Genomic DNA, 11269 nt, shown 5'->3' with positions numbered 1-11269 from the left:
CGGCTAACAGTAATTATTACAGGCTAAAAAGAAACACCAGGAGCCGAGCAGGTCGACGCACGGCCACCAAAAGCAGCACTGTTGCCTGCTCGTGTCAACTCGTCTGTGACCGTGAGCAGGGGTCCGCCATTTTTGCACCGCATGCGGTCGACCAGCACACCACAGCACAGCACAGCACGGTCAACATTGGATTTGCCGTTGGCGTCGTGCTGCTGCATGCTCTGTCTCAGTCTCGCTCACCCCTCACCTCAGCTCGCCTGCGCTGCGAACCAAGAGGACCACGGCCACACCATCACATGCCCAGCAATAGCAGCACCAGCCGAGCAGGCAGCAGCGTCAATCCGGCTAAATCCACCGCCCGCGCGCTGTGGATTTGTGGGCGCATCACGGCCTCGCCAAGGCGCCAGCGCCAGTGCCGGCCGGACGTGGACGTGGACGTGTCAAGGACGCTAGGCGCCAAGGGTGGCGCATCGGTTCTCCCTCCCGCGTATAAAGCGACGACCCCGGTGCGTGCGTGCGTACCCGCGGGCCCTCTCCCTCGCGACCTCTCTACCTCTACAAAGGTGGCGACGTGACGAGCCAGGAAGAGCTTGGATTGGGGCTCAAGTAGACTGCAGCATCGCGGCCAGCGGCCAGCAGCTAGGCGCCAACGACCACCCTGGACGTCCTCCCCAACGCGCGGCGTTTCCCGAGCGCGCGACCGTCCGGGCGGCGAAACCACCGCCACCGCTTGGCGCCTTCTTCCTTCCTTGAGTTGAGTTGGGCCTCTTTAAGTCTCCCGCCTCGTTGCCGCCCGCGGTGCCTCTCCGCCCGTGACGCCCTTGATAGCGCGGTGCCGTCGCTCGCTGCGAAGGTGGGGTCCTCGTCGCTGCTCAGGGGGTGCTGGAAGATGGGCGCCGAGGTGGAGGTCGTGGCCAGGGTGGCGCCGCCGAGGGCGCCGGGCAAGAAGAGGACCTCCACCACGCTGCTGCACCTGCTTCAGCTCGACAACCCCGACGGCGTCTTCGTCTTCGCCGCGGCGGCCAACAAGCTGCCGCCGCCGGAGCCGGAGCCCGAGGCCGAGAGCCTCATCGACAAGATCGCCTCCTGCTGCCGGGTCTTCACGTTCGCGGACGACGACGCCGCCGAGCGGGACGCCAAGCTGGAGCGGCTCGAGGAGGTGCTCGCCGCGGTGCGCTCCAGCGGCAAGAACCAGCCGCCCGGGCTGGACCACCTCGTCATGGTCGCGCTGGTCAAGATGTTCGCCGCCAACCTGTTCCGCACGATGCCGCCGCCGGCAACGTGCCCGTCGGTGCTCGCCGAGGCGGCGGACGAGGAGGCCCCCTCGGCGTCCCTGCTCCCGTCGTGGCCGCACCTCCAGGCGGTCTACGACGTGCTCCTCGCCGTCATCGCCGCGGCCGACGCCAAGGCCCTCCGCAACCACATCGACCGCCCCTTCCTCACGGCGCTGCTGGCGCTGTTCGCCTCCGAGGATCCCCGCGAGCGCGACCGTCTCAAGACCGCGTACCACCAGCTCTACGCCAAGCTGACCCCGGAGCGCGCCTTCATGCGCCGCTCCATGGCCGCCGCCCTGCTGGCCTCCGTCCACGAGTGCGGCGGCGGCGTGGCGGAGCTGCTGGAGATCTGCGGCAGCATCATCAACGGCTTCGCGGTGCCGCTCAAGGAGGAGCACCGCGGGTTCCTGCTCCGGGTGCTGCTGCCGCTGCACCGCGCGCGCTGGCTGCACGCCTACCACCGCCAGCTCGTCTACTGCGTGCTGCAGTTCGTGCACAAGGAGCCGGGGCTGGCCGGCACCGTCGTGGGGGGCATCCTCCGGCGGTGGCCCGTGACCAACTGCCAGAAGGAGGTGCTGCTCATCGACGAGCTGGAGGAGATCGTGGACGCCCTGGACCAGCGCCAGTTCGACGCCCTCGCCGCGCCCATCTGCTCCCGGATCGCCCGCTGCGCCACCAGCTGCAGCTCCCAGGTAAAATTTCGTTTCCGCCTAATCACTCTACTGTGCCGCCATTAATTCTGCAAGCACGTACCAGGTTCATTTGATCGAAATTGAAATCTTAATCACGTGGTAATTTAGAATTTCGAGTTAGAGTAAGGCTTCAGACTGACATTGGATTGCAGAATATACCGTTAGAACCACTACGTCACTTTGGTTTTAACTTTTGAGGAGGTCCATTCAGCATGCATCAGCATCTGCCCCCATACATACAGTTAGTTGGCTGCATGTGGGGAAGAAAGCTTGCAGGCGGTGAACAGTAGTTGATCGAAAGTTTCGGCGATTGGTAAAGAGGCTTTATAAAGTGATGTCACTTTGGCTAATCAATTTGTCGACTTCATGCACGTACTACTGCACGGTTCGTGCAATTCGGGTTCAAAAACCTCACTTTTCTGCCGCCCCCATCCACCCAAAACTCTCTTTCAGTCCCGATGCAAATGCAATCCGTCTGGGAATGCGGCTCCCGAAGAGAACATGGCTGTCACATGCCGATGCCAACTCCACTGTGCACCCACACTCACAGTGGAGGGAATGTGGCCTTGTGGTACCCTGCCTGCCACGTACACTCCAGCCGAATCATTCTGAAATGCATTAGTACCAACTAACTTTGCAAAGCGGCTTTGCAAAGGCGATGATTTGACCGGAGCAAACGTTCCTTGTCGTGTAATCCAGCCTTGGATAATTGCCCTATCCTTAGCACTAATCATCATATACTACTTGACTGCTGTGGTGATGAGTGGTGGGTTTAACGAGAGAAAACTTATTGTGTGTTGTTGCATTTCCAGGTGGCGGAGCGGGCGCTGTACGTGTGGAACAACGAGCGGTTCCTGGAGATGGCGTCGGCCGGCGGCGCCATGGAGCGCATCCTGCCGCCCTTCGTCGCCAGCGTGGAGGACAACCTGGAGCGCCACTGGAGCAAGTGCGTGCAGCAGGTCACCGCCAGCGTCAAGGCGCTGCTCCTGCAGGTGGCGCCGGACCTCTACGACCGCTGCGCCGCCGACCTCGCCGCCAGCCGCGCCGAGGCGGACGCCCGGGCCGCCGCGCGCGACGCACGGTGGCATAGGCTCGAGGCGGCCGCCGAGGCCAACGCCGACGCTGACCTGAGCAGTAGCTAACGAGCGTGGTGTTTGTTTGGGCTTTGTACATTGCGTGATGGCGATGCCGGCCGGCGGGCACCGCAACTGATGGCGCGGCGTCGTGGCTGGCAAAGTACCATGTTGGTTTCAGCCACGACGCGGCGCGGCGAATATTTGTGTGTTTTTTCCCAGGCGCATGCGCCTACTGATATCGGACCGAGATAACTGCATATTCGTTGATACTACAATGAAAAGTTTGTCACGTTTTCCCCTTCAGTTTGCACAAAATTGCATCAAAATATCCAAAAGGCATCAAGTTGAAACCCACCACTGGCAGTCACGTGCATAGAAACTACTCCGTAAATGACATGATTTACAATGTGACAGGCCAACCAATCCAACGTCCTGGTTCCTTGTTGGGCAAAAAAAAAACACATGAGATGAACCAACAGGTAAGGATCTGCCATAAAAGCAATTCGACAACAGATAGTGCATCCGTACTACAAAAGAAAAATGAGGAGTCGTTTACAAAAACAACTTAGTGCCTAGGCAGCAAATGTACATGTGTATCATACGTGAAAGCACCCAAGGAGAATAAAGTCCAAGAACGGTCAGGCTCATCTTCAGATCCAGCGTTCTGACAGCAAGAGTGCAAGAGCATTACATAACTTATCGTCAACAGCCACCATGATTCAAAGGATATACTGGATGCTCCCCCTCAAGGCCTCAATGGACACCAAGCCAGGTTCGTCTGTATAGTTCATTATGCTATATGCTACTACTTCTGGAAAGAAACGGAGTACGAGCCAGTGTTTGGATCCTTGACAGCTTTGAAATTGTCCACGCTCATCCCAAACCGCCCCAGCACCGAGTTGCCCAGATCTTTCAGCTTTGCTGCATCCATAAATTTAGATAGGGAAAACATGAGCAAAGAATAAATCAATCAAATGTCACAAGGTCTGAGGGTGCAAGGCTGTGCATGAGCCTAAATGGGGCATTCCATATGACAGAACCATGGTGTCTGAATAATTCAGAATCCTTCCTCCTGCTGAATAATCCTTTTTTGTTCAACAAAAGTTGGGAGGGCATATGAGCTATGTAAAACATTGGTACATTCACGGCACATATTCTGATGACACTTTTAATAACTAAAGAAAATTGTGCCAGCAAGTAATAACACAATCGTGAATGCCGTGCAACCAAATATCATCACCGATAGGACCAATACGTTACTATACATATATAAGATGGCTAGAGCTGTGAACTACACTGGAAGCATAAACGCAGATAAAGCTGTTATAAAGTCTAAACATTAGCGGAAGATCTTACCAAGCATTTCCTCCTTCATCTTTTCCTTTTTCTCTGCTGCCAGTGGCTCAAGTCGGAACAATGATTTCTTAGCCTGTTGATTTGAAGGATCTAGCTCAATGATTTTTTTCATATCTGCGAAGAGGAACAATACTCAAAACTTAGCACTGCTGGAACATGAATAATGGCATAAAAAATTATGTGAATGCACTGATCTAAAATTTACAATATAAAGCACATAATGAGGATAAAATCTAACCAGCAATAGCATCATCATAGTTTTCAAGCTTTTCATGTGCTTCTCCCCTCCGAAGCAGAGCTTTCAAATATGAAGGATTCAGCTCAAGCGCTTTGGTGCACTCCTTAATTGTTTCATCATATTTCCCCTAGATCACATGAAGTCAGCACCAGAGTTTGCGTGTGATAAGATATGACCAAAATAAAAACCCTCACTTAACAGAAACGCTCATTCAAGTACATAAAGGGCATTTGAAATTAGACTACAAATCAAAGATTTCGTCGACCACATAACATATTAACATGGCCTAGTCTAGCAAGTTTAACAGCACAGTTCTTAGCAATGGGATATCAAGAACGGTGCCCAAGCACAGGTGAGCTCTTTATCCTGATGTTTGGTATGCATGGGGATTGACGCACCAGAATGTATACAGTGTTGTATGTGTACGGCATCTGCATGTCCACGGCTGTCCGCGAAGCAAAAATTGCACTAATCTTCATTACTTTAATAACCGTGTTAGTGTAACTTTTCAGTTCGCGGACATGCGGACGCCGTCCGCTTGCGTCTATCCTGACATGAAGAGCTCACACAAGACATGATTGGACACCTTTCTCTTTACCATTAATATACTTATGCTGCAGCAGCCATTCATTGTGCACCACCATTATTCATCCTATTAGCAACAGGTTAGGACAGATTGATTGCATTATCACCACAATAGAAGTTTCACTAAATCAATCTTGGCACCCAATTTTTTAACCAGTCAAAGTACAAGATATTGGCATGAACATGAAAAAATTAGATCGATTGTGCAGTAAAAACCTTTGCACGAAATGGCCTGCATGGGGAATAAAAGTTGATGAACAAAACAAATGCTCTAGACATCAGAATTAGTTGATGACCCATCCAGCACCACTGCTGCTGCTACAAATAAATTATCGATTCACAAAAAAATGCAGCACTATAAATTGCACGGATGCAGCAGGAAATCAATTGATTTGTGATTAACCGATATAAGATCTAAAGAAGAAGAAAAGGAGCGTTGTCAAGCAAACAAGGAACCACACGCATGAGAAGTCACCTCGGCCCTCCACCGAGAATCCACCTGCACAAACTCAGCCAGCGCACGTCGGCATGGCCGGAGTCGAGGGACAAGCCGGATCCACAACCTCTGCCCGCCGGAGACGAGGGGCTTGCGTGATCAGTCGCTCAGGCAGCCGGAGCCGAGGAGGGAGACTACGGATCAGGCACTCAGGCAGTCGCATCCATGTAAACAACACCCCTCCCCACGCGTTGCAGGCTTGCAGCGCCCGATCACCGCAGCCCACCGGTCTCCTCGCCGTCTCAAGTTGGATAAAATGAGTGTTGGCTCCAGCCCCATCCCATCGGTAGGAGAGAGATCAGAGAAATGAGAAGATGTGACGAGAGAGGGAAGCTAAAGGCATTTACTGTCGACGAACTGCCTGCCTCTGTATTCCCAATGCATATTGTTCAGTAAATCTTACACTAAATAATAAGGACGCACATCCCTACGTATCTGGATGGTCCACATAACAATAGCATATGTGCTCGGGAGCCAAATCGCTGCTCCCTGCTTTCTACCGGGATTACACAGAAAATAGATAAAAGCAATGACACTCCTACAGTACATCAGGAATGGATAAACCGTAGATAAAAAAAACAATTATATGATGGTACCATACCATCTTCATGCAATGATAATACTACGACCGAACTACTGCATGTTCACATCAATGTAAATGGGCAATAATGGCAAGCAAACGTGGATAGTATCCGATGTCCTCCGAGTTGTCAAGCGACCAGAAAAATGTCTTACCAATTTCAAGAAACATACAGCACGATTTGAATGGCATGCAGAGGATATATCTTCAGAAGATTCCAGTTCAGCAGCAATTTCCAGTGCAATTTCATATTGTGATAATGCATCCTCGTACTGTCCAGCTGCAAAATGCTTATTTCCTTCTGCTTTTGCATCGTTTGCTTGGCTTCTAGCTTTCTGCACCAAGTTGAAGGGAAAATTTTAATACAGGAAGGCAAAACTCTTCAACTTGATGCTCTAGGAAATGCCCAGCCCAACATAGCATAAAGAACAGCATAGTAAGACATGAAGTTCCGTCAACAGTTTCCAGAAGCCTATTTAGAGGCAGTTAGTAGCAGCCAAGGGCAGAGCTAGTTGAGGACATGGGTGTACATTTGTACACCAATGTACACCCATTATTTGGCAAAAAAACTTGTGTGCTAAGGTATAATTCACATACAAAACTAAGATTCTAGTGACCTATGTACACCCATTGTTAGGATGCTGGCTCCGCCACTGGTAACAACAGTCCAATAATTTATCAAAGCAAGAAATCTGGCTAGTCATTGCTTCATTTATTACAGACCAGAACACTTAAAAGGATCCCGTGAAAGAAAAAGTATGGAAATAAGCTTGGAAGGTAAAATTTCAGGAACAAGTTCTACAGCAGTCATATGATATAGTGTATTGTATTCAATTCACCCTTTCTTGCTTAAGTTTTTCTAGAGTGTATTGTCGGTTATTTGCCTGCTACATCCAAGGAATGAGAACACCAAATCATGAAACTAATCTATGGTGCTACCTGCATACTAGTACTCAACCACGATAGTTGGTTCAGGACAATATCATCTAGTAAGGCAACATATACACTTATTTCATAAGAAAATCTGAAGGGTCCAACAAAATAATAAAGAGACTAAATTCATTAGGTGACTGAGTGGAGCGCAAATCGATCATCACTTATCAAGAACTAACCACCAATCCTTGCACCCTCCTCAGGTATTAGTATTTGTATAAAAGCTAACTAACCCTAGGAACCAGCCCACCAATGGAACCCTCGCGGCACGGCACCACCATATGTCCTAATCAAAGCTTTCAAGGTCGGGATCTCAAATTCGCGCACAGAAATCAAGAAGGAGAACGGGTGGATGGATGGGGTGCTCGGGGCGATACCTCCCGCAGCTGCTCGTCGGTGAGCGCGTCCTCGAAGGCCTCCTCGTCCTGCTCCGCGCTCCTCGGGTCCGGGGCTTCCACGAACTCCGGCGGCGAGGAGGGGCGTTTCGTCTCCTCGCCCTCGTGCTCCGGCTCGAGCTCGATCACCACCATCTCTCGCCTCCGGTGGTCGCCGCCGTCCGCCCGCGCCGATCGAGGGTTCGGCCCCAGTCCAGCCGCAAGAGCAGTCAGCCCGCTAGGGAGAGAGAGAGAGGAGAAGATGATTTTACTGTGCTCGCGGCGATCCGGAACAGCCTAGACCCACGAGGAGTAGAGGGAAGAGGCCCTGGGCCCTGGGAGCGTGTAAGCTCACGTTGGGCCGTTCCATAACAACTTTGAATTTTCGATCTTGTGTATTTTCTGAGTCTGAGTACTTGAGAAAATCAACTCAAAAAAAGAGTACTTAAGACAAATACCCTAAAAAAAACTTAAGAAATGTCAATCATAACTTGTTCAAAATCAACTTAAGATATTCTTTCGCTTGAACACTAATCATATAGAAAATAGTCATTTATATAAAATAAGTATTCATGTTTCCTAGGAAAAATTGTTCTGACTACACATAGATTTTGTAAAAAAATTAATATAAATATAGAAACACTTATTTCTAGCATATGAACATTTTTTTTCAAAACCATAAACATATTTTCGAGATACATGAACCTTTTGAGATACACGATTTCTTCATAAAACAATAAGTGTTTATTTTCCGTCCTCCATGTATATTTTTCAATTGCATTTACGTTTCTAAGAATAATATTGTACATATTGTTGTAGATGCCAGAAGGAGAGGCCTGGCAGAGTGTTGAAGTACTCTCCACTTGTGCCAAAAGTAAGGTTTGCCTCTATACATTGCATTGGGCAAGGGTAAGGCTTGCCTTATATAATCCTTCACCAGACCCCACCTGGTATGGGGGCTTCTAGCACTCTGTCTGTCATTTATTGATGTAGATGTCGGACAGACCTTTAGACATACAAATTAACCCAGCTAATGGAGATGAGAGGAGGAAGAACGAACAAGAAAAGAAATAAGGTAGCAACTAGGCTTAGTAACTAAAATGTTAATTTATTTCTCGTGTTTGTGTGTGCAATGGACACAATGTTTAATGTTGTTCATAATACCCACCTGACCGCCACATTGATACATAAGTTACCCAATGGAAACAAACTCCCATAGTTCATATTCACTTTCAAAAATTTCTAGTGCTTGTTGTGGAAATTTCATACTACACCTTCTTGATGTGTGTTGAATGGACAAGCAAATCTGAGATGGTGATAGATGCTAAGATCCAAGAATTCAAACCCGGATTGGACACGCTGAACATATTGCCATGCCTAGTCATTCTATGTAATCTGTGTTAATTTTGCAATGTCACTTCACTAGAGTGTTCCACCTTTTTCTTGAGATTGCTCCTTTGTACTATTGGAGAACGTTGCATGGGAAACAAAAAATTTCCTACGCTCACCAAGATCAATCTAGGAGATGCACATCTATGAGAGGAGAGATTGGATCTACATACCCTTGTAGATCGCTAAGCGGAAGCATTAAGAAATGTGGTTGATGTAGTCGAACGTCTTCGCGATCCAGTCATGATCCGTCCACGAACTCATGATCAAGTGCCGAACGGACGACACCTCCGCGTTCAACACACATACGGCTTGATGACGCCTTCACCTCCTCGATCCAGCGAGCGATGGTGAATTAGTAGCTCGAGTTCTCTGGCAGCACGACGGTGTGGTGGCGGTGGTAGTGGAGAAATCTCAGCAGGGCTTCGCCAAGCCTGGCTGAGAAGAAGAGGATCTACGAGGGAGAGGAAGGGCAGCACCATGGCAATGATGGGTGCGTCCGCCTCCCTCTCCACCTCTGTATATAGGGGGAAGGGAGGAGGGGTGGGGCGCCCTAGGGTTTCCCCCAACCCTAGGGTGGCTTGGCCCCCAAGCCATGTGGGGCACCGGCCCTAGGTGGCCTCCTCCACCCCTTGGCCGAGTGGGCTGAGGTGAGGGTGGCGCCCGACCCCTTGTGGGCTGGTGTGCCCCCTTCCCTTGGCCCATGAGGCCCGCCAACACTTGTCGGGCCCCCCGAAACCCTTTTCGGTCTCCCGGCGATAACCCGGTACCTCCCGGAACACTTCCGGAATCCGATCCCCTTTGTCCTATATCAATCTTCACCTCCGGACCATTCCGAAGTTCCTCGTCATGTCCGGGATCTCATCCGGGACTCCGAACAACCTTCGGTCACCAACACAATAACTCAACTATACTTAGATCGTCACCAAACGTTAAGTGTGTAGACCCTGCGGGTTCGAGAACTATGCAGACATTACCGAGACACCTCTACGGTCAATAACCAACAGCGGGACCTGGATGTCCATATTGGTTCCTACATATTCTATGAAGATCTTTATCGGTCGAACCTTGATGCCAAGGATTCAGCTAATCCCGTATGCAGTTCCCTTTATCCATCGGTATGTTACTTGCCTGAGATTCAATCGACGGTATCTCCATACCTAGTTCAATCTCGTTACCGGAAAGTCTCTTCACTTGTTCCATAATACAAGATCCTGTGACTAACTCCTTAGTCACATTGCTTGCAAGCTCATTGTGATGCTGTATTACCGAGTGGGCCCCGAGATACCTCTCCGTCATACGGAGGGACAAATCCCAGTTGTGACGCCCGGGTAATCAAGCTACAGTAACCCTTTGGTAATGATGCCATGTCACTTCGATTACTCTTGTTAATCTCGCGTTAATTCAAAACTGATCCAACTTCAAATTGAATTAAAGGCAAACAACAAAAGTTTTCAAAAACTAAAACTAAAATGTCCGGGTTGTGTCAAATAAATCGTAAGTAGTAATGGTGGAGAAACCACATGTTTATAAAATATTTAAATGCTCTAAATTAACTAAAACAACAACTAGAACAATTAATTAAATACCTTTAAGATATAAGGTTACAAACTATTTTTAATTAAATGCCTAACTAGTATTGGCAGTGGTATAACTAGTAATACTACATTAGGTGCTGTTTTTATAATGAACAAAACTAAAATGTGTAGTAAATAAAATAGCAAAACTAATTAACAGGAAAAAAAAAAGGAAAACAAAGGGGCAAACCCCCCGGCCCAACTGGGCCACGGCCCAGCAGGCCACCAGGCCGCCCGGCCGCCCCACCTGGCCCAACCGGCCACCCACTCCCCCCTCACTCCCTTATCCATCCATAACCCCGAAACCCTAGCCCACAACCGCACACCCCCACTCCTCCCCCACGTCTCTCTCCCCCTCCCCGATCCAGATCGGGATCGGGGGAAGGAACCCCCCACGGCGCCCGACCCCGCGGTCGCCGCCGCGCCAGCCTCCGACGTCGCCGCCTCGTCTCACCACCACCTCGCGGACGCCACCTTCCCGCCGGACCGCCTCGTCACCTCCCCGACCCTAAAGGCCGCCGCTCGCCGCCCGAACACCGACGCCGCCCGACGCCGCCTGGCCTCGCCGCACGACGACGTCGCCGGAGCAACCTCGCCGGTCTGCCTCCTCCACGCCGTCGTCCCCGCCTTCCACCCCGAGCCCCGCTGCCCCAGACCTCGTGCCCCCCCCCCCCCCGTGAGGACCCCCCTCCTTCTCCT

General features: G+C 50.5%; 2 protein-coding genes across 2 annotated transcripts; one reads left to right on the top strand and one right to left on the bottom strand.

The window, feature by feature from the left end:
• The first annotated feature begins 520 nt into the window (after window positions 1–520).
• LOC109773409 (serine/threonine protein phosphatase 2A 57 kDa regulatory subunit B' alpha isoform) lies at window positions 521–3345 on the top strand. The gene is made up of 2 exons (XM_020332099.4): window positions 521–1966; window positions 2779–3345. The coding sequence occupies exons 1-2, from the start codon at window positions 890–892 to the stop codon at window positions 3106–3108; spliced, it is 1407 nt and encodes a 468-aa protein (XP_020187688.1). The 5' UTR covers window positions 521–889; the 3' UTR covers window positions 3109–3345.
• Window positions 3346–3510: 165 nt separating this feature from the next.
• On the bottom strand, window positions 3511–7941 carry LOC109773410 (uncharacterized). Its single transcript, XM_020332100.4, has 5 exons — window positions 7608–7941; window positions 6453–6632; window positions 4637–4763; window positions 4399–4512; window positions 3511–3963 (listed from the first exon to the last, which is right to left on the bottom strand). The coding sequence occupies exons 1-5, from the start codon at window positions 7758–7760 to the stop codon at window positions 3848–3850; spliced, it is 690 nt and encodes a 229-aa protein (XP_020187689.1). The 5' UTR covers window positions 7761–7941; the 3' UTR covers window positions 3511–3847.
• Window positions 7942–11269: the final 3328 nt, after the last annotated feature.

The sequence above is a fragment of the Aegilops tauschii genome, chromosome 5 (assembly GCF_002575655.3).
Source record: "Aegilops tauschii subsp. strangulata cultivar AL8/78 chromosome 5, Aet v6.0, whole genome shotgun sequence".
Lineage (NCBI taxonomy): Eukaryota > Viridiplantae > Streptophyta > Magnoliopsida > Poales > Poaceae > Aegilops > Aegilops tauschii.
This window is presented reverse-complemented; position numbering and strand designations above follow the sequence as displayed.